The sequence below is a fragment of the Leishmania infantum genome, chromosome 8 (genome assembly GCF_000002875.2).
Source record: "Leishmania infantum JPCM5 genome chromosome 8".
NCBI classification, from domain to species: Eukaryota; Euglenozoa; class Kinetoplastea; order Trypanosomatida; family Trypanosomatidae; genus Leishmania; species Leishmania infantum.
This window is the reverse complement of record NC_009392.2, coordinates 227,997-250,576: the sequence shown is the minus strand read 5'-3', so window position 1 is coordinate 250,576 and position 22,580 is coordinate 227,997. Positions and strand designations below refer to the sequence as shown.

Genomic DNA, 22,580 nt, shown 5'->3' with positions numbered 1-22,580 from the left:
AATAAGGAAAACCAAACACGATGGCTTGGGGGGCGGGGGCCACACAATGCGCCCCGCACAACCCACGGCTCGACCGCTCTCTTGCCGCTACGATCACACGCACACGCACGGGACGCCAAAGAAAGCGACGACGCTGATGCCGCCCACACGGCACGAGGAATCACGATTGGGAAACTCTCTTCCTCGAACAAAAAAAAATATGTACAAGAGCAGCTACACGCGCCAGCATGAACACGCACACGCACACACACCGAGGGTCTCTGATGACACGACTACGCCTCTCGCGTTCCCTTCTGTTTCGCGCTAACTCCACAAGGCGGGCGTCCTTGGCGCAACAAAGTCCAAGCGAATAAAAAATAATAAAATAAAATTCACGAACACCAAAATGAGAACCGGAGAAGAAGACGGAGGGGCGAGCAAGCACGAGAGCGTGTCTCTGTTGTTTCACGCGCGCCCCCTCCCCTTTTTTCTTTTTTTCGGGTGAGTGAGCTGGGCAGATGCACCCGGTGCGGTATCCCTCCCCCCTTGCGTGCACGCACCGCCTCGTTCTCTGTCTGTCTCGCTCCTTTTCGCTTTCGTTTACGTCTCGATAACTGCACAGCTCGTCCGCGCAGCGGGGCGTTACCTTCTTTCTGTTGGTCTGTCTGCTTCACTGTGTGCTCCGCCACAGAGTGGTTAGCAAGAAAAGAAAACTTTCTGATGGCTGATGGAGGGCTCGACGGCCCCTTTTGCAAGCAAGCACAAAACACACACGAGAGGCGGTGAGTGGGTGGAAGGGGCTCACGGGTGTGGTGGTGGTGGTGGTGGTGCCAGTGCCTCTCCAAGCATGCAGGGCTTAGGGAGGGGCTCTTTCCGCCAAAACAAAAAATGAGCCACAAGCACACACACACACACACACACACACACACACACACACAACGCTACACAACAACTTTTCTCTGGCAATGCAATGAACAGTATATCGCGGAGCCAGTGTCGCTGTGCACACTCGGGAGGGTGTGTGTGGGGGTCGGGATGTGGGTGTGGGAAGGATTCCCTCCAAAAACAAAAACCGGCACCTGTTGCTGCTTAGCTTCTTTCTCCTCGCACACACGCACAACAACTACACATGTGCTGGATAGCTGACTCGCCCCTACCTCGACCCTTGCTGTGTTCTTGTGTTTTTCAATCTCGCGTCTCGTCTTCCGCCGTTCTATCTCGTGTGCTCTCTTCCCGTTCCTCTGTGTTTCCAATGTCTCGCCGTGCCCCGTCTTCTCGCTATCCTGTTGTTTGCTTTCTGTGGATGCCCACGGCAGAAGAGAAGAGGGCGAGCTCCTCCCTCCTCTCCCCTCAAGCAACACCAAAGAGCCGCACAGGCGGACACACAAGGAAAGGAAAAGGTGAATGACAAGGCGAAGCTGCAAGTGCCAACAACACGCACGTGCATGTGGTGTGCGCCTCCTTCCCGCCGTCCCGCCTTCCTTTGTTTTGGCTGCAGATGTTCCTACGAACGTCACACACCCACCACTGCCGCCACCAAGGAAAACGAAAAGCGGAGATGTCGAAGCGGGGAAGGGGAGATGTATATATATATATGTATGTATAGATGAATAGAGTTCGGGGAGACCGCGGTGAAGAAGACCGGCAAGAAGGGCGCGCCACACGAGTAAGCGAGGTGGTAAAGAGGATGGGGTGCTGCAGAGAAGACAACGAAGACGACGACAGAGGGAGGGGGAGGGGGGAGAATGAGCGAAATTGCAGTGGCGTTACAAAGGAGAAAACCAAAACAGAGGAGGAGAAGGCGCTGTTTGGGAACAGACGACAACGTCCCGACGACGCGGCGGCGGCGTGAATGAGGGGAGGGAAGGAGGGCGGATCGAGGGAGTGATGATCGGCGATGACCGTAATGGCGTCCGCGAGTGCAGGGATGCGCTTTTTTTTTCCTGTTGGCTCAACGACGGAGCCGATGACAATGGGGTGACGACCAATGCGGCTGACGGGTAGGAAGGGCAGAGGAGAGACAGAGACAGAGTGCGTGAATGTACGCGTGAGCGCCGCCAGTGCGAGCGAAGATCGGTAGAGGGGGAGGCACGCAGAGGAAGGGGTGTGGGATAGAAAATCAACACACACACACACGCGCGAGAGAGAAAGAAAAGGAAAAAAAACACAATAAAGGGGAGGCGGGGACGACAGCAGTACAAGAGACAACAAAACAAACCAAAGAGATGCCGAGGGAGCGAAAACGAAGGAAGCCGGCGAAGAGAGGTGCGCGTGCGTGTGTGTGTGTTGTGCGTCTAAAAAGATGCGTGAAGAGATGCGGCAGAGCACAAAAACGAAAACCGGAGAAGCACACCGCAACCAAACAAAAGGTGCAATGGGCAACTTTAAAGGGGAACGGGGGAGGAGGAGGAGGGGGGGTGATCACAGATAGATATTAGTGTGTGTGTGATAGACAGAAAAGGGAGACAACAGCCACAGCCACCACACAGAAAGCAACAACATAAAAAAAAGAAACGAAATCTGATGAGAGACGTCACACCCATACAGGCACACCGACGCGAGCGCGGACACTCCACAACAACGAGAATCACAGAGACCAACAGAGGGAAAACGAGTCGTACTGGCTATAAACAAAACGATGACGACGAAGGAGGGGTGGGTGGGTGGGTCGGTGGGGGAATAAAAAGGACTGTGATGTCGGTTGCAGAGGCGATCAGAGAGAAGGAGAGGGAAGGGATTGTGAGCTGAGCTCTGAGAGCACAAGCAGCAACAGCAGCAGCAACGGCGACAGCGAGCCACTGCGGGAGGAGCCGAACAAGGGACGATTTGCAGATGGTGTGTGTGTGTGGGGGGGGGGCAAGATGATGATAATAAAAAATAAAGAAATAAAAGGCGTGAGCGCGCAAGGACGGCAAGAAGAGAACACAAAGAGCTGATCGCACTGACACACACACACACACGAGGAACAAACTCACGAAAGAAAAAACTAAAGACAATAAGAAACAAGGGAGAACGCCAAGGAACGGCGAGACAGAGGTACGGACACACCTACACTCGCTTGCACAACGACGCAGGGATGCCGAAAAAAAGAAACACACACACACAAACGCACGCACAACACAAGACGAGGACGACGAGAACGAGCGACACGACACGAAACAGCCCAAAACAGCCGAATGGCAACAACTAAAATATGAAGACAGGGTGTGATGGGGTGGGGAGAAGGAGAGCGTGAGAGGGAAATGAAAACAAGAGAAAGACGCGCCTGTTGTTAAGGTAACACAAATCAGCGAGAGGGCCTTGAAGGGAGAAGGTGCGGTGTGGCCTAGCAGTGTTGGGATGGGCGAAGCGCGACAAGAAGGGCGACACAACACAGCTCACGGCGCTTCAGTCCGCCTCCGCCTCTGCCTCCCTTTTTTTGTTCTGTCTTCGTTCCCTTTGTGGGGAAAAGATGAGTCGATCTGTGCACGGCAGCAACGAGAGACACCTCCCCCCCCAAAAAAAAAAACAAAAACACACAGGCAAGAAACCCCAAAAGAAACAAATCGACGCGGGCTCTTGCAGGAGACACTCGGGGCAGAGCGCGAGAAAACGTGTGTGAGTGTGAGTGTGTGTGCGTGAGGGAGAGGGGGGAAGGAGGAAAAGATTTGTTCAGCTGCGAGAACAAACAAACACAGGAGAGCAATGACACACACACACACACACACACACACAAACACACACGCACGCACGGACACACAAATAGAGAGCGCGCGCGCGCGGGTGTGCGATCGTGTGTGATGTTCTATGTGCGTTGGCCGCCACTATATACGTATGGATGTTTGTGTGTGTGTGAGAGAGTATTGTTTCGTTTCTTCGGGTTTCTGTGTTGTTGTTCGTTGGCTCGACTATACTTGAATGCCGTTTTTCTTGCCCTTTCGCCTCGTGTCGGCGTGCGTATCCTTTCCTTTCTCGCGGAAGAGGGGAGGGGAAGGGAGGGGAGATGAGGGAAGGTAGCTTCCACGCAACGGCAACAGACGAAGAAAGGATAACGTCACACGCGAGACACGTACTTGTGCGCTCGCGGAACAGCGAAGAGAACGGCGAAAAGAATAAAAAATGAGAAATGGACCATGCGTGTGCGTGAAACAAACACAGAGAAGAGAGAGGGAGGTGAGAGGCGAGGAGTGGGGGGGGGAGGGGAGCGGGCGGGGATGTACAATGCCGTCGATGAAGCATGTGAGAGAGAGAGAGCAAGAGGGAAAGGAGGGAAGAGGGAGTCAGTTAAAGATGGTGTAGAGGCAACAGTGTCATATATCTATCTATCTATAGATAGATATTTTTCAGTTTCGCGCGCTGCGTGCTGTGCTCGCCACAGGATTGCGGAGGAGATCGGGCTTTGCTCGACAGCGGCGTGCATCATGAAGAGAGAGACACACACACGCGCGCGAGCGTCCCGACTCACTTTTAGTCTTGTCTTGTTCTCTGCAGTGCTCATCACTCTCCCGTCGGTACCGCGTTGATGCCAAAACCATCGGACCACGAGTGGGCCCCCGCCCGGCGACAGCACGAAAGTTAAGAGATACAGATGATGGAGGGGAGAAGGGGGAGGGTGTTTGTCTTCAGTCACCTCAAAGGCGCACTGCCACCCGTGCATCGAGACCCCGAACCCTTGCCAGCATAGGTGTGTGCGTCGTGCGTGCAGGCGATATACACATGAGTTTCGTTCCTTGCCATGACACACACACACACACACATACACACGTGTGCGGGGGCTCACACGCGGGTATATACATAACGGAGATGCACAAGCACGGCTAAGGAAACAAAAAGGCGTGAGGGTGTCCTCTGATGGGACGCGGCGACCAAATACGTACCGAGAGGGAGCACACGCGCGGAGGACGTCTCTTGGCTGCTTTGCTCCTTTTTTTTTGGATTCCACCTGCCCCCCCCCCCCATTTTATCGGCCGTTAACCAGCATGAGCTCCTCTACCCCCCCTTCCACCCTTCCCCCCCCCTGGCCCTGCCACAGGCTCCCACCGGCGCGGTGCAATGCAGCCGTGGACACGCACACACCCGCTCGCAACAGTGAGGCGATGAAGAAAATGAAAAGGGACCGACTGCGGGAGGGAGGGAGGGCGGTGATGAGCGTTCTGACGATGATGCTCGTCTCTTTATCCCTCTTCCTCTCTTTTCGGGTGTTGTTGGCGCTGCTCTCCAGCCCACGTCATTTTTTATCGTCGTTGCATGTACGCGTCCGACGGTGTGTCTCCATGTGCATGCGCGCTACGATCAAAGCAGCCATCATATAAAACAAACGTTTTAGTGCCCCATGCCCGCCCGCATCAGCACAAGTACATCGAATCCAACAGCACGGCTACACCCCCCCTTCCGCCCACCAATCAGCGCCGCTACAGAGACGCCGCAGCGTGCGAGCAACCCCTCCCTGCCAAAACAGAAGGATACGTCAGCCCCCCCCCCCTTGTAGCAGAGAACGTCTGCAGATGACGAGTGGGCGGTATACTCGGATGCGTTTCGCTGCGTGCGTGGGCTTGGCCAAGCGGGCGCATTCCGGCGCATGACTGCGCACACAGGGACAGCGGAACCCCTCCAAATTGGCCAGTGGAGGGTGAAGGAGAGGGTGGGGGTGCGCTCATTTTGTGCGAAGAATCAAGACGCAGTATTCAGAAACGAAAAGCGAAAGCCCACGAAAAAAAAAAAAACAGCAGCAGCAGTATACACGATGATGATAAAGTATAAGCGAAAAAGGCGAGAACCTGCGACACAGGAAAAGCGCCTCATCGTCTGAGGGACTCTCTGTACTGCGTGCGTGCGTGTGTATGTGTGCTCACTAAACACGCATACACACACTCACGAAAGCAGAGAAAGAGGGAGAGGGACGATCTTGTCTTCGATGCACACGTACACACATACACCCACGGTCGTGGCGCCCCCCCCCCTACGGACCCCTTGGTGCGCGGCATTCCCTCTTCACCACCGCCCCAATGCATCTCTCGTTTAGTCTTCGATGGGTTCGCGCTGTTCATCTTGGCCGATTCCATCTCCTAACGCAGAAGGCAAAGGCCGCACGAGTGACGCCAAGACGTCGCTACTCCGTGTGCGAGAAGGCGCCATGGTGCCATCGCCTTTGTGGCCTCCCTCCTTTTCATTTTCCCTCTTAGTGCTTTCCACGAATCTCAGAGAGGAGTGCGCAGCGGGTTGCTGTACGACGACCGCCCGCTTCGGCTGTACTGGCCCGCACCCTGGCTCCTTGCATCGTCATCACCGCTGCCGCTCTCGATGTGCATTCGACTCATCTCGATTTCCTTCCTGCGACGGAGCTGCTCTGAGTGCTTGAAGTGGTGCTGCACCGCGGCGTACAGCACCATGACAACCAGCAGGAGGACAAGGATCATGATGATGAAGCCAACCCACCAGTACTGCGTAAAGAAGGGCACCTTCACCTCGTAGGTGCGACGAACGTACGGCGTCGGCTCGGGTGTCTCGACTTCCGCCTGGGCGACGAGCAGCGCGCCGCCAAAAGCCGCCAGGAGCGCCGCTGCAACGAAGAGCGCGGTGAGGAGCCGCTTCGGCTGCCGCGCTGCCCCGCATCCGTGACCCGCTTCCATGACTCTTATGGACGACAAAGGCAGACAGACACAGAGGGAAGAGGCGACGCAAGAGGGAGTCGCCGCGGCCGCAAGAGAGAGGCGCTCGACAAGTCCACCGAGCACCTCACAGACCGGCTGCACCCTTGATGGAGCACCTTGGTGGAGGCGGAAAGAACGGAGAGGCAGGTGGCAGAGAGAGAGAGAAACACGTGAAAGAGGCGACGACACATACACAGGCACATGCAGAACGAGAAGATGACGATGGGTGTGGTGGGTGATGGTGGGTGGTGTGCCATCTGAGAAGCACCGCTTCACGTTAGTGCTCGAATATGCTGGAAGAGAGGGCGCGGAAGCAAGGGGACGGAGGAGGGCGGAGGGCGTACATCGATAAAGAGGGAGGGAGCAGGAAAGCCACGCGCATGTGTGCGCGACGGTTCGTATAACAACATTTTTGTCTTTGCTGTTGTTTCGTTCAAGGGAGCAGAAGGGTGGCACCATGCGAGAAGACAAGACCAACACGCTCGTGCGCGCTGCTTGTGTTTTCGCGGGTTATGGGCTCCATCCCCACCTCACCTGCCCCCCTGCCTCGTCTCCATGCTTTATCATCTCTCGTCGGCCTTTTCTGCAGCTGGGCGTGAAGGGGCAAGTTCATAGTGGCGATAGAACCGAAGCAGGGCAGATCGCACCGGGAACCTGGGGTAGGAAGGGGCGACAAGAGTCGACCCCCTCTCCCCCATAACACAGATGCTTGGCTGCAAAGACAAACACGCGCACCAAACCGCCTCTGCTGCTGCACTGCGGAGTCGAGTCCTCATACCTCTTCTTTCCTTCCGCTGCGCATATATACCCCATACCCCCCCCCCCCCCCCACATACACAAAAAGCGAGAGAGGTACACACGTATGATGGGCCGCTTGCCAACGGCTTCGACATGCGGAGAGAGAGAGGAGGGAGGGAGGGGGTATACGCGAGCAGGCAACGACCAATATATGAATAGAAACAAGAACAAAACTCAGGCACAACTCACACGCACGGAGTTTATGTATGCATGGGAGAAGGAGAAGAAGGATGTTGAGAGGGTTGAGAAAGATGGAGAGGAGGAAAGCGGAGGCGGGGGGGGGCAAAAAAAAAATAACAGATGAAAAAATGAGAATATACACCAAAGAGAGAGAGAGTGTCACCGCGCAAGCACACACACACACACACAACTCCAGCCTGTTTTTTTTTTTGTGCTCTGCTCGGCTTGGCGTCTTCTTTTCCACCCAAACATGTTCACTTTGATATCGCTTCCTCTGCATCGTGTGTGTGTGTGTGCTTGCGCGGATGAGGGCAAGGGAAGGATGCCGGCGGCTGTCGGAATCGGCTCACGGACACGCACACCCACGCAGGCGGGACGGGAAGGGAGAGGGAAGGGGCAGTGAGAGAGAAAGAGGGAGAGAGAGTGGAAGGAAAAACGAAAACCTGACACCACACACACACACACACACACACGCACACACACACATATATATATATAGAGTTGAGGGTTTGCCACCAAGTGGAGAAAGAGAGATGCACATACGAGCGGATACGTCACAGCAGCACGTCATGTCGCCATAGCGAGGGAGCAAGACAGGCATACATAGACACATGACGATGAGCGGCAGAGGAGGACATACCACGTACACGCGGAACAAACACAAAAAAGGAGGAGTGAGCGCCAAAGAAAACAACAGAAAAACCACTGCACCCCCTCCTCCGCCCCTCCACCCGTCGCCTCAACCGCACGTCTAGGCGTCAACGCTGAGCTGATGGCGAAGGGGGCCGGGGTGGACGCAGCAAAGACTTTGCGGGCCCGGCAGAACAACAAAAACAAAAAGAAGTCCACACCGCTCCACATAATCCCCTCCTCACGCAAATAAAGAGCAGCTCATAACCAAATACCGGTAAACCGTAGACAGAGAAACATACGTGTATGCATACATGCATGTGTATGCGTGTTCATTGAGCGATACATGCATGCGCAGACACGCCGATATGGGCACAGAGATGCGCCCCCCTTCCCTCCCTCGGAAAGGGAAGAAAAAGCACGTCGAAGACACCGAGAGGGAAAAAATAGAGACGTAACCGGGGGGGGGAGGATCGCATGAAAAAAAAAGAAAAGGAGAGAGAAGTGATCAGGTGGCTACATCTGCCTCTTGTGGCATATCTGCCACTTCTGCGCTGCCCATGAGGATAATCGTTTCGCGTGTGCGTGTGCGTCGAGCGTGTACGGGTGAGAGTAAGTATAGCTGTCGAGGGGGTATGAGAACGAAACTGGAAGAAAGCGTGAGAAGGGCGGTGGGAGGGATGGAGAGAGCGGCGGGGTCGGCTGGGCAAATATAGTGCTAGAAGTACACGCAGAGCCAAGAGAAAGGGCGTGCGGGGATGGGTAGTTGGGTGGACCTCAGTAAGTTGGCTGAGCAAGCAATAAGGCGCAGGCAAAGAAACAGAAGCCCCCCCCCCCCGAAATGAAAAGGTGTACGGCGATTCGGGAGAGGAGCAGGAGGAAGGGCTGGTGTTGGGGGAGGGACGAAGAAGGAGGTCACGTGGAGGCATTCCGTGTTACCTGAGAGCGAGCACCTGTATGTGTGCAACCGCGCAAACAACGACAGAAAAAAAAAACGACGGAAAGTATCTAGCGAAACTGAGCGTAAGAGGAGAGGAGGAGGTGGTGGTGAGTACAAAGACGCGGGCCTCCCCTCGCACCCCCACTGCCTTTCCACGGCGTCCTAAGTCAGCTCTGCATCCGAATACGCGGTCGTCAACGTCAATCAAGCACACACACACACACACACACTCAACCACATGCTGATACTTTTATACATCAAGGAGAATCACAGATATACGGAGTATGGGGGAGGGCGAGGGAAGAAGACACGGAGAAGAACGAGCAGGCCTTCCCTTTCCTCCGCTCCCACACAAGCGTCCCACAGGAAAAAAGATAGAGCGGGGCAACCACAAGCGGAAAATGAAGAAGAGGCGCGGCAGCAGTGCTCGAAGGCGAGATGGAAGGGGGGGGGAAGGTCGAAACAGATAGAGATCAGCAAGCTGCTGTGGTGCTGTGAGAAGATGGTGGCACAGAATGGGTGATTACAGTAGCGAAACGCCGGGAGGACGGAGCACACATATACCCTTCAAAAATACGAGCGACAAGAGGGAAGGAGGGAAGTGAAAACAAAAACAAGAACTCAAAAACACAAAGGCAAATCATCATGTCGAGCATCGACGGCAGTGAGCTTGCGCGCGAGCGGGCGTATGCGGCACCCTTCGCGTTGATGCGCACATACACATACACACACACACAGAGATGTACATGGAACCTAACATCTATCGCTCACTCGTTCCATCGCGGAAGCGTTTTAGATCACGTTTGTGTTGTCAGCTCATCTTACTCGTTTTCCCTTTTATTTTTTTTTTTGCCGCCTCCGATCGTGAGCGTGTGCTTGTGTGGAAGGGAGAAGGAGGAAGAGGAGAGAGACAAAGAGGTAGACGTGGTTGCCTAGAAGAGGGTGACCCATGTAAAGGATAAAAGGGAGAAGACGTGCACGGATGCTCAAATAACCAGAAGGTGGAGCATAGGTGCTTCATACGTCCACAAAACACACACACACACACACACACACACAGGAGAAAATGAGGCCTTATCGCGCGATACCCCACCGTTACAACGGAAAGACAAAAAAAAAGAAAACATCGCGAGAAGCACCTTCTCCAACCTCCACATCCGTACACACACACACACACACACACACACACGTGGGCTTCCTCTGCCGTTTCCCGCTCTGGTACGCCTTCCTCTGCTGTTCCGTAAAGAAAGGGCCCCGAACAAGCCAAAAAAAATGAGCAAGGAAGACGTGCGCGTGTGCACTGCTTGCGAACAACAACAAAAACAACAACGACATCTTAGAGCTGGAGGCGTGGAGAGGTGTTGACAGGGAGCAGAGAGGCGTACGATGTATAGACGAGCGTGTGCGCCGTCCCCCAGGACCACCCCTCCCTCCTCCTCCACGCCGACGGAGCTGCAGAGAGCGTGTGTGTGTGGAAGGGGAGAGCGAAGGGGGAGGGAGGAGGGGGCTGCCCATCACTTTCGTTCTCGAGCATGGCCGCCGCCACACCCCTTTTGAAGACATATATATGTGTATTTACATTTACTGCTTAGTTGGACACTGACGAACAACAACAAAAAGAAGAAAGAGACGGAGGAGATGACAACCCGGGCATACACACCGACAGCAAGTACCCAAGCAGACCAACGATACCGTCTATACTCACCCCCTTCCTCTGAGTCCCCCGCAACCAAGAAGCCAACAGCATCTACAGTGACACTGACGGAGACGAAGATGGCGACGTCACGACGCGGTGGCGGATCAGCCTACGCGTGCGTGCGGTCATGCACGTACTTCTGATATATCTACCCACATTTGCCTCAGCGCATGCACGGGTGGGCAGGTATTGGAATTTGCGTGCTCACGCACCCCTAGTCAACATCGGGACACGCGAGGAGGAGAGATCGAGAACTCTAGAGTATGCACACACGGCGGGCTGGAAAGAGCGAAGGAGGGGGAGGGGGAACCAACAAAAACAACGAAAAGGGGGCCGTCAGCCACCATCAACCACAAAGGAAGATTCCATGCATTACTGCACCGAGGCAGCTAGTAGGGGGAGAGAGAGAGGTGCGATACGAGACCCAGCTACGCGGAGAATGGGAGGCGGAGCTCCCTCGAAGCGCGCTCCTCTGCTCATGTGTGCGGATGCGACGACAGGTTCTTCGAAGAGCACACCATCAACGGGATGCCCACCCTCCACCTCAGCGAGTCAGTGCATGCGTGGTTACTGTGCGTTGTGGCGGTGCCGCTGCCCATCGAGCACAATACTGCCGAAAAGGCACGGATCTGCGTGGACGGCGGCTCGCAGCCGCCGTCCTCTTCGCGTTCATTGCCGCTGCGGATATGATAGTCGCGCTCGGCTCTCGTGGAGTTCGACTCAGCTAGGCTGCCGCAACGAAGGACATCGAACGCGCAAGAGCTGTATCGCACCTCTTGCACCGCTCCTGCATCGGCGCTGCCGGACTCTTCCGACGCAAGCGAGAGCGTCATGTGGTGAACGACATCGGATTCATGTTCCCCCCGCAGATGGCACCACACACGACGCACTCGACGATCGCGCCCTCGATACATGCCAGCACTGCCTGCACGGGGCTGAGAGCGTCATATCCGCGGTAACAGACACGCCATGACGGCCGCGCGGCGTTTAGTGCAACCGCTACGAGGGAGGACCACGCCGTATGGTCGCTGCTGGATAGGGCCACACCAGTGATGACGGCATCCGGCAGCCGCTGCAAAGCATGGCGCGTTTCGCTCCTTCAGCATCCCAAGGCATAACGAGAGCAGCACCCTTCGCCGCTTCGGTTGTCGAATCACCCTAGGCAGGCGCAATGGGGGTGGTCGCTTGCACGAACGTTGGAGGGCGGCATCGACGCCAACGCTGACACAGAGGCCCAAGACGACGAGGGCGACGGCATCCATGAAAGTGGAGGGAGGGCGTGGGAGGCGCTGCACTACCCCGTGTGCTCGCACCGCAGCGGCGGGGCTGCTGGTGAAGGGGGAGCTGACGATCCAGGGAAAAAAGAAGGAAGCAGCGGCACCAGGCGCGACTTTTGCCGCTGAGGGTGGTTGTAGGTATCGTCACTGCTATTGCGATGTCTCATATCGTGGTAGTGCATGCCGCTAGCGTCATCTGCCGGCGTCTGCTGTGACGCACGGCTCACGCCCCTCTCGGCATCGGCGAGCGCGAGCAGTACAGAGGATCCGTGGCTGTTGACGGGGGCCGCAGCAGCGGTGTCGGCGGCGTTCATCGTCATCGGCGAGCGCGGATCCAGCGGCATCGGTGCCGCTTTCACCGCAACAAACACATCCGCTGCATCGACTTCGGCATCCGTTTCGTACTCAAGGCCCGTGTCTAGGATCGACGGATACCCTGGGAGTACGGGGGTAGGGCTGGAGCGAACTTGACACAGCGGCACGTAAGTCACGAGCACGGGAGAAGTTGACGGACGCGTCTTCGCCGCTACTGCTGCTGTGGCGGTGTTGGCGGCGGCTCCGTTGCCTGTCGTTGATGCGGATGACGACTCTGAGGAGAGAGACGTCGACGACCCAGACGATGGAGCGAACCAGGTTGCCGTATCGGCGACATGAGCCGCTGCGGTGATGGCGGTTACATCACCGCAGCTTCCGCGGCCGTCAGAGCAGCGCTCCCGACGACGGTGACCACCACGATGGCGACGAGGAGCTTGAACTGTTGCACATGCATCGCTGGCCGCACACGGGCGCCAGGACGCGGCAGGGGACAGCGAGAGAGATCTCATGGCGCGCACCGGGTCGGCTTTCATTTTGCGCGTCAACGACATGTCACTCTTCTCGTCAGCGGCGGCAGTCAGCTCCTGATCCCCCAGCGGAAGCAACTTGGCCACAGCCGACATCTTCAGCGCCGCTAAGGCCGTGTTGTCTACGGAGTCGGAGAGCCTTCTTTTTGTGTCCGCACTGCTGCTGCCGCCGCTGCTTGTCTCGCCACACCGGTGCGCGCATAACCGCAGCGGTGTCCTGCCCAACACTGAAACCGCCTCTGCTGTGGCGGTTTCGCCGCGTACGCCCTGCGCGTTTTGCTCCCCGTCATCCTGGTCGCTCTCCACGCAGTTCTGCAGCTTCCTGAGGCGGTACACTGTCACATCGCTCATCTGCAGGCTTCCCCGAGCGGCTGTAGGAGTGGCTTTCGAGGTTTCCTCAGCCCGCGCCGGCGATGCATTACTCATCATGCCCGTCATAGCGCACGCTTCCTCGCTGTTTGCTGCTATGAGGAAGGCCGGCGGAGGGGATAGCTGCTTTCTCTGCGTGCGGCCACGTCGCACCGCACGCCGACGGTGCACCACGGCGAGCACCATAACGGCGAACCCGGCAAAGTAGAGAGAAAAGACGATGACATAGGAGAGAATTGTGAGGGATTCGGTGAGCGGCGACGTGGCCGACACGGTCAGCGGCGGCGCACGCTGGCGCTCCACGATCCGTTGACGACGAGCTCGTGCAGCATTGCCCGCACGGTGCGCATCCACCATCTTGTGGTCGCAGAGGATGCGGGTGATGCAATGCGAGTCGGTCTCTATCTATATATGTCCGCGCGTAAGGGATGGAGTTGGTGGTGGTGGTGGTGGTGGTGGGGGGTCGGGGCTTTCAGTCCGTGCGTGTGAGTATGAGCGTTTGCCGAACTTCTGCGATCTGCCATACCAATAAAGCTGAGCTGTATAGAGCACGCGACACAAGAACTCACATGCCGCAGCTTCCGAGGGGAAGGGAGGAGGAGGTGTTGCAGGAGAGGAGCGGGACACGAGAGACGATGCCTTCGACACCGCCTGTCTCGCGTGCCGTGGAATGGTATGCGTCAACGCCAAGCCGGATAGGTCCACTGCATCCGCCGTGTTCCGGCAAACAGGAAACGATGCGCGCGCAACACGTTCGTGTGTGCCCACGAATAAGCACCTGCGTTCCACACACGCGATACGTGTCTGCTTGGCACCTGCATGGCCGCTTACGACGTGTGTGTGTGTGTGTGTGCTTTATAACGTGTGATGGAGATGTTGCGTCTTTACTCGGGGGCCTGATCGCGTGATGAGTGCCGAAGAAATCTGAGAACTCGTGAACACTTGCGCCTTGTCCTTTCTGGACATCATCCGTCATGACAGACACAGACACACACGCAAGCAGCCCTACGTATGTGCGCATGCAAAGACCACAAGCAACCACGCGCCTGCACAGACGAAGAGGAGCGATTTGGCATCTTTTCTTGTTATTTATCGACCTTGCGTCTTCCTTTCCGTGCCAAACGCGGGAGGGTTGCGGGCACCTCCACCGCACAGTACGTCGACGGCTGGTAGAGGCAGCCCCTTCACCTTCCCTCAAAGCCGCCGTATAACTCTCGCCACATACCAACTGCTCTGACACACCGAGTCGACGCGCACCGCGGGAACGGTGGCGCGATGGCATTGTAGAAGCACGCAGCAGCAACCGCCGAAAAAAAAATAGAAAGAAGGATGCACATACATGTGGAAGGACGAGAGGACCGCGAGAACGTGTGGTGCGCCCAAAACGGCAGAGGGATGCGATCAACGATCGTGAAAGGCAGAACACATGCGTGCAGCGCCCCATCGCCATCGAACGACAGAGGGAGGGGGCCACAAAAACGAAACAGATCATATCTACGCATGCGCACAGACGCGGCGACAGACGCCGCTTTCCCTCCCTTTCACCCCGTCCAGACAGCCGGCGACGACGAAGCTGAAAGAACAACAACACACAACGGAGGACGAGCAACAACGCCACACGGCCATCAGAAGAATAACAAGAAAAAAGTACAGACATACGTATAACGAAATTACATACATGCACACATACATACATCTCTCTCCCCATACATATGTAGTTGTATAAGGAAAGCAACCAAGGCGCTCGCCGGCGCAGTCCACCTATCGGTGCACGCACAGATCATCCCGTGAGGAACACGAGCGCAACTACACCAGCACCAGCAGCACCGTCACGGCCCAAAGAGCAACTAAGAAAACTCTATCCGCTGCGAATATGCCGTATAGCTCTCGTGCGCAGGTCCGTTATGAGGGAGGCCGGGAGGCGGGGGCAAGCACAACTTCGAGAACGGCTACACACATGTGTGCACTTGCCGGATGCGAGGGTTGTGAATGGAGGGGGGGGGGTCTGAGAGAATGAATAAAAAAGCACAAGAGCCTAATAAAAAAAATGCGTGCTTGCACACGCGAGGAAGCAAAAAAAAAAGAAAGGAAGAAAGTGTGTATGTGTGTGTGTCGCTTGCTTTTCGGTGGGGGCAAACAACAAGCAAAAAAAAATATGCCCGTGTCAGGTGGCGCGTTTTCTCAGCACCATGCCCTGCGGCTGAAGCGGGTTCACGTCCACAAAAACATATTCGTCGCTCTCCGACGTCGTCGTGCTGTCGCTGCCGCTGTGCCAGTTGTGCGTCTCTTCGTGCTCGTCGCGCGATGCGGAAGGATGAACGCTGAACACTGTCGTCCTGCGTTCGCTGCTGCTGCTGCTGCGACGATCCCGCTGCGTACGCAAGCCCGTTTTACCGCGGTCCAGGTCGAAGAAGCCGTTCGTCACGTACGCGTGCTTCACCACCTTCTTCGCCTTGCGCTGCTCCGCGTACTCGAAGTGGTGGCAAACCCACAGCGCCAGTACAATGTAAGCGGCAAGCACCACCAGCACAATAATGATGATGCCAGTGTACCAGTGGGCATCGAAGAAGGACTTCGGTGGCAGGCGGTGCTTCACACGCTGATAGACGACGCTGTTGCTCGGGAACTCGACTTCGGTGCCGTCCATCGGCGCCGGGGTCGTCATCCATATCGCCGTCTGCGAGGAGCTAGGAAGAAATCGGGTCGCTGCAGCGTCGGAAGAGGCGGTGGCGAGGGCGGCACTCGGTGCTACGCAGCACAACGCGCCCCACAGCGCGAGTGTTGAAAGAACGAGGGGCTTGATCACTGAGCACATCCTTGTGTTGCATTGCGTGGACGACGACGACGACGCCGAGCGTGAGGACAGGTGGGGAGCAAGCATCGCATAGGTCGCCGCAATCGGGCAGTCGTGTTAGGGTCTGTGTAGAGTATTCCCCCTCTCACCTAGCTCACTCTCGTTGTTGAACAGGGAGTCGAGTGGGGCGCTGATGGGGGCGATGGCCGAGGAGAGACAGAGGGAGGTCCCGCGAAAAAAAAAAACGGAAGCAACGAGAAAACGACTGCGTATCTCCGCGTGCGGCCACGCCGAGGGACGACAGAGAGCACAAGACGAAGATGAAGCTGCAGCAGAGTAGAAAAAAAAACGAAACAACTGCCGTGAGAACCGTCAGAGGCGGTGTTGGTGGCGGCCAAGAACACCAGGCATGCCATAAACGATGGAGTTCTGCGAAGAACAAGAAAAGAGAGATGATGATGATACGCACACACTGGCAGAGGCGGTGAACGAGGGGATGTAAAGGGGGACACGAAAAGGCACCAACCCCCTCCCCCCTCAAAAAAAAAGAAAAACAGTTTGCTGACACGCGAGCGGACGAGAGTTTGACGTGAAATGAAGCCAAGAGGGAAAGGGGCTCTACACACGCACACACACACACACACAGCGCATAAAAGGATGGCGATGGCGGCGGCGACAGTCGTGGGGGCTGTGCCTTGCGTCCGCGCGGATGCATCGCAGATGCGCCGCGTGAGAGGGGTGGGAGGGAAGTGAGAATGCGGAAGAGAGATGGAGAGATGAGGGAGAACGGTATCTTTTCATTGCCGATGCGTGGAAGCCGTCGACCCGGTCTTGGGCGTACAGACCGGTGATCAGAGGTCAGAGAGGGAGAGAGGGGAGGGCAGAGCAGAAGAGTGCTCCCGCCCATGCGTGTGGGCGCATGTGCGACGAAGTGGAGTGCACACCCACCCAACCCCACCGACTTACTCTCACGCTGAGAGGCACGCATGCGTCGGTGACACACTTTCTGTGCTTGTAAGAGAGGTGCAGCTTCTCCCAGAGCGCACACCGTTGCTGCTGCTGGTGCTGTGGGCGCTGCGTGCTTCGGCATTCATGCCAACGTAGGTGCTCACGCAACACCCATGCACGTGCGGAGTACAAGGACGCGGTTCGCTCACCAGCTGCCGCTGCTTTGTTTGTCGCGGCCCAATACGATCACGGCCGCCTTGCTGTTTTTCTTCGCCTCGTGCTGCGTGACGCAAGCGCGTAGGCGCCAAACCACTCGAGGAGGCGTTGAAATAGGGAGAGCGAGGCGACGGCACTCATCAACGATCAGCGCTTTCACGACACACCTGCCAACGACCGACTGACGTGTGTGTCTGCGCGCGCGTGTGTGTGCGTATGTGTGGCGGGATGCGAGTGAAGGGGGAGAGGGGGGGCGGCACGTTCTATAGCGAGAAGAGCCTCTCTCCCCCTCCGCCTCGCCCCGCAAACGGAAAAGTATCGCAGTAACAGCACAATATAAGCAAAAAAAAAACAAAAATATGTGGAAAGGCAGCAGAGCGGCTGCACCGAAACACACAAACTCGGCGAAGGGGGTACACATCCTGCACACATAACATCTGTTTGCATGCACGACCCAGCAGACAGAGACAGGCAGACGACTAAAATCTGCCCCTCTCCCCCACCCCCACCCCCACCCTCTCCGCACGCGAACGCGCGCCCGCTGCTGCCACCAGCACAGTAAGAGGAGTCCTTACACACACACGAAAAAGAAAAGTATTCACAAGTGGTGCTTCCGTTCCACCGAAAACAACCAAACAACACACACACATGTGCACACGCCGACACCCCACCCGACCTCACCCACACCCACAACGGAAGGAAGGAGACCCCGAGCACGGCGACAGGCGAGGCAAACCACTACACGAAGTAGAAACGGCAGCGTCCTCTCCGCATCTACATCGATATAGATAGATAGCTGTGCACATAGATGTTCCAGATGCAAGCAGAGGGAGAGAGAGACGAGGAGAAAGAGGGAGTGGGATGATGATGGTGGGCGGAGGACAGTAAACGTAGGCGCATGCATGACGGTTATGCACCAGCGGGAGACAAGGTATGGCGGGGACCCCACACGGCCACACACACAACAGAAGAAAACATAGAGAACCCCAGAGAGGAGGCTTAGAGGGCCGCATATATACACACGACAGCACAAAAAAAATGAGCGAGACGAGTGTGGAGAGGGTCCGACAGCTGGACGCGTACGCGCAAACGCACAACGCGCGCACGTGGCGGATGTGAAAAAAAAAAAGGCTCCGAGTCAGATGGCGGCGGCGGTGGCAATGGTCGCTCGGCCAGTCGCGGCGAGCATGATTCGAGAATGAGCAGAAGAGGGAGACAGGGAGAGGATGAGGATCTACGCGGGCACGCGCCACGACGGGGCTGGCTCGACCCCCCCTCCCCCCGTGGTTCGCCCACCTCCTTCTCGCTCTGTCAACAGCGGGCGAAGGGCGTCCCACGTTCGCACCACCCCCACTCCCACCCTTTCCACGCGCACTCCCCCCGTCCCTCCAACGCCTGTGCGCCACGCCAAGTGCACGCACATGCTGCGCTCTCCTCTCAGTCCTTCTCTTCGAATTTTTTTTTCGTTCTTTGTCTTCCGCGTTCGTCGTCGCGCTCATTGTTGCTGCCCTTCTTAGCGCTGCAGAGGGTTCATCTCGATGATGCCGTCGTCAGCCTCCGACGGCGACGGTAGACTCTCGCCATCGTAGCTGTCATCGCTGTACGAGGAGGATTGCACGGAGCTAAGCGAGAGACGACGCGACCTTGCCGCGTGCGCCCCGGCAAGCGCTGCCGTCGGCCGCGGCGCACCATGGGCGTCCTCGCCGTCGAGGTTGAAGTAGCCCTTCGTGGCGTAGGACTCCCCCACCACCTTCATCGCCTGATGCTGAGCGTAAAAGTCAAAATGGTGGATGAACGACAGCGCCAGTGAGGTGTAGAAGCCGCAGACGGCGCACAGGATGAGGGCGATGGCAACGTACCAGTGGTGGAGAAAGAAGTTCACCGGCTGGATGGTGTGGTTCTGGGGCTGGTACGCCACGGCGCCCGGCGGGTACACTATGTGTGCGTCCCCCGATGGTGGCAGCGTGGTTGTCCAGACAGCATAACTGCAGATGCCCGTCACGGCGGAAGCTGAGCCCTGTGCGACGACCATCGTCGCCCACGGCGTCGTCATGCACAGCACGCACCATGCAGCAGTCAGGCACAGCAGTATGAGGGCGGCATTGCTACGCTGCGGCGCGCACGCACAGGTGGAGACGGCGGACGCCATGAGACTGCGGAGTAGATACAGTCGTGAGCAGGAGAGATGAGGGGGCGCTTCAGAGAAAAACGAACGAGGATGGCCAAGGCGCCAGGGCGAGAGGCGGAATGAGTAACAGAGGCTCGGGCGTGCAATCGTCAAGAGGCGCGCACAGCGCACCAGCGGCGAGTCGATCGCTGTGTAGGGGCACAGACGAGGTGCTGCGAAGATACTGGCACGTTCGCGTGCGCGAGCGTCAGCGGATGCGGGTTGGCGGCTTCTCGAAAATGCGCCTTGTCAGGAGCGCAGAGAAGCAGTGCGTGGGGGCGCCGCAGCTGGCGATGATGTGGGTGGTGACGGATGTGTTCGTTTGTGTGCGCGTGTGTGTTGGTGAGAGAGGTGCGCCGTTAATGATGACGGTGATGTCAAGGGTGCAAGACATATACAGCAGAGGGAGAGAAGGTGGACCAGGAAAGAGAGCGAGAGAAGTACGCAGACGCACATGCATGCGTGGCGGCACCTTTGAAGTTGACGGGCAAGAGGCGAGGCACGGAATACGGAAAGAGGGCAGTAAGAGTCCGTGGAGCGAAGGTGAGGCAGTTGAACTTCGTCGTTGTGAGGCAACTCTTGTGCACTCGTCCCCTTTCGCCCTACCCCAACGTGCTCTCAGATGCCTCGCTGTGATTTGAGCGCGCCTGTGATGCATCCACTCACGCCGTAAACGGCATCTCTTCCCTCCCCCCTCGCTCACGCACGGTCTGCCTGCGTCGTACCCCGCTCGGCGGTCACCGACGATTCGTGGAAGGGACTCTGGCCGGCGTTACTCGGGCACAGACATATTACTACAACACGCAACCAGAGAGAGGGAGAGACTTCTGACGCAGTTCTCGTAATGTGCTCCTGCATGCATCAAACCAACGTATGCTTGCGTGCTCGTGCTTCCGTCGATGAGCTCCGAGGATAGCTGTGAACCTTAACCGTGACGAAGAGGAAGGAGTCGCGCGCGAGAGAGATGGCACAGAGGCCGTATCGAAATGGCACGAGCATCCCTCTTCATCTCCGACCAACGCACACACACACACACACACACGTGCACAGACATGCCTCTCTTAGGCATGCGCGGACCGCACCACCTTTGTTTTTCTTATTATTACTTTTTTTTTCGTGCAAACTCAAAACCCTAGCCCCAGCAGCCAGTGGTGCAGCACAGCACGGCCATCCAAGTTCACATTGTACACGTACACGGAGTGGCTGCGCACAAAAATCTTCTTGGTCGGAAAGATCTTCATCAGCTCCTCCTCGAAGCGGAACATGTCACCCTCGATGTTCTGGATCCGCATATAAAAGGCCGGCATGAGCGTCTTGGCGTTCATGGAGTAGACCTTGCCGGGGAGATGGCCGTTGCTGCTGCGGTGCACAAAGAAGGGGATCACGTCGACCGGGTCCGCGGGGCCGAGCGGTGGCGCGTACCCGACCGCTGAGTCGCGGCCTGCCACCGCGTAGTACGCCGGCGCGTCCGGCGACGCGGAGGAGAGGCCGCTGGAGGCGTGGTACACACCAGGTGGCAGCCGCTCTCCGGCAGCAGCAGTGCCGCTTGCATTGGGGGCGGTGTCCGGGACAGCGTGGATGTGTGCCTGCAGCGCGCGGAAGTCGTGCAGCGCGTAGCGCAGCGGCAGCTTCAGCAGTTCATCGTAGATGTCGGAGCGGAGCTTCCGAGACCACTTGGAGAGTGTAGGCTTCAGTAAAGGTATGCGCTGGCCGCTGAGCGACATGGCGGCCCCATCGGCCATGTGCCGCAACTCCGGTGCGTGCGCGTAGTGAGTCGCGGCGAGGCTGTTCGCCTGCGGCGTGGGGTTGAAGTGACCTGCCATACGCCGCGGTTGCATGCCCTCCGGAACGACGTTTACGAACTGTCCTGCCGGAGAGCGAAGGTCGAGCCCTAGCGCCGGAGAGGAGCCGGAGCCGCCGAGCCACACCCACCGCACAGCTGAGTTGCGGAGCATCTAGAAGAGAAAAGAGGTGGGATGGGAGGTGAGGGGTTGAAGGGGCAAGAGACACTGACAACCCTTATACAAGAGAAGGGAGCACAGCTTGGCAAGCTCACAACCCGTGCATGCTACCGTTTTTTTTTGTGTGCGTGTGTATATATGCGTGTATGGAGACCTGCGCGTGGAGGGAGGGGGGGGGGTTGGGGGTGGTTGGATGAGGGGAGGCACGCGCACGCGCGGAATCGCAAAGTAAAAGAAAATGCTAGCCAGGAGCGAGGGCTTGTGTGAGGGAGCACGAGAGGATGGCTTTCGTGTGGTTCGGGTGCGCATGGCAGTCGCGTTTGCCTACTCGTAGCTGAGCAACGACGAAGTAGTGCCGTGCCCCGGAGGCTCCCCTTCCTTCCCCCCTTCGGCACCTTTCCAGCGCGTGCAACCGCTCACGACCGCCAGCAGCTCATCGGAAAGGGAAGTACCAAACAACATGCGTGTGTGTATAATGGCGGTGCCCTCTCGTCGCGTGCCGGTCTCGTTGGAACGAGGCAGAAGAAAAAAAAATCGAACGGAAGAAGCACGCAACGCATGCATCTGCACAAATGTGCTGTGCACAGCAGGCGAACCTGGCGGGCCCTCGGTGATGCGTCTCGCAGCTTCCTTTTCGTTTCGTCGCTTCTCTGCGTGTGCCAGCGCTGCCGATACCCTTTTTGTTGGTTGCCGTTGTTGTTCGCCTTCCGTGTTAAAGAGTACCGATTTAAATACCCACCCACCCACCCACCCACACACACACACACACAGTCAGACCCACGCACACGCATGCTCACACGCATGCGCGTCCGCTTTATCGACGCCTTCTTTACCAAATTTCTTGTTTTTTTTTCCCGTTTCCCTCATTGACGTCGCTGCTCTTAGAATACACCGTGCATGTGCTTCTGCCCCGCATATTCGGTCATTCACGTGGGCCGCCACGCCCAGCGCCAGTACTGCGGACATCAGCATTGCCGGTCACTGCCTTTCTTCTCCTCGCTTTTCTCGCGTGTGCGACTGCCTGCCAACCTGTTTTTCCTCTGCTTGGTGCGTATGCCGTGAGCGCACAGCCGTCCACCGAACGAGAAGAAGACGCGCACACACGCGCGTCGAGGCGCTCGCGTAGGCGAGATATCCAACGTTGTTCGCCACGA

At 57.2% G+C, this 22,580-nt stretch overlaps 5 protein-coding genes across 5 annotated transcripts; all 5 read right to left on the bottom strand.

Annotated features, from left to right (window-relative positions):
- Positions 1–6,155: 6,155 nt before the first annotated feature.
- LINJ_08_0620 (hypothetical protein, unknown function) lies at positions 6,156–6,587 on the bottom strand (the record flags this gene model as incomplete). The annotated part of the gene is made up of 1 exon (XM_001463363.1): positions 6,156–6,587. The coding sequence occupies one exon, from the start codon at positions 6,585–6,587 to the stop codon at positions 6,156–6,158; it is 432 nt and encodes a 143-aa protein (XP_001463400.1).
- A 5,559-nt stretch (positions 6,588–12,146) lies between these two features.
- Positions 12,147–13,697, bottom strand: LINJ_08_0610 (hypothetical protein, unknown function; the record flags this gene model as incomplete). The annotated part of the gene is made up of 1 exon (XM_001463362.1): positions 12,147–13,697. The coding sequence occupies one exon, from the start codon at positions 13,695–13,697 to the stop codon at positions 12,147–12,149; it is 1,551 nt and encodes a 516-aa protein (XP_001463399.1).
- Positions 13,698–15,504: 1,807 nt separating this feature from the next.
- LINJ_08_0600 (hypothetical protein, unknown function) lies at positions 15,505–16,005 on the bottom strand (the record flags this gene model as incomplete). The annotated part of the gene is made up of 1 exon (XM_001463361.1): positions 15,505–16,005. One exon carries the CDS (start codon positions 16,003–16,005, stop codon positions 15,505–15,507), a length of 501 nt encoding a protein of 166 aa, XP_001463398.1.
- Positions 16,006–18,811: 2,806 nt separating this feature from the next.
- Positions 18,812–19,351, bottom strand: LINJ_08_0590 (conserved hypothetical protein; the record flags this gene model as incomplete). Its single annotated transcript, XM_001463360.1, has 1 exon — positions 18,812–19,351. The coding sequence occupies one exon, from the start codon at positions 19,349–19,351 to the stop codon at positions 18,812–18,814; it is 540 nt and encodes a 179-aa protein (XP_001463397.1).
- A 1,238-nt stretch (positions 19,352–20,589) lies between these two features.
- LINJ_08_0580 (conserved hypothetical protein) lies at positions 20,590–21,303 on the bottom strand (the record flags this gene model as incomplete). Its single annotated transcript, XM_001463359.1, has 1 exon — positions 20,590–21,303. One exon carries the CDS (start codon positions 21,301–21,303, stop codon positions 20,590–20,592), a length of 714 nt encoding a protein of 237 aa, XP_001463396.1.
- Positions 21,304–22,580: the final 1,277 nt, after the last annotated feature.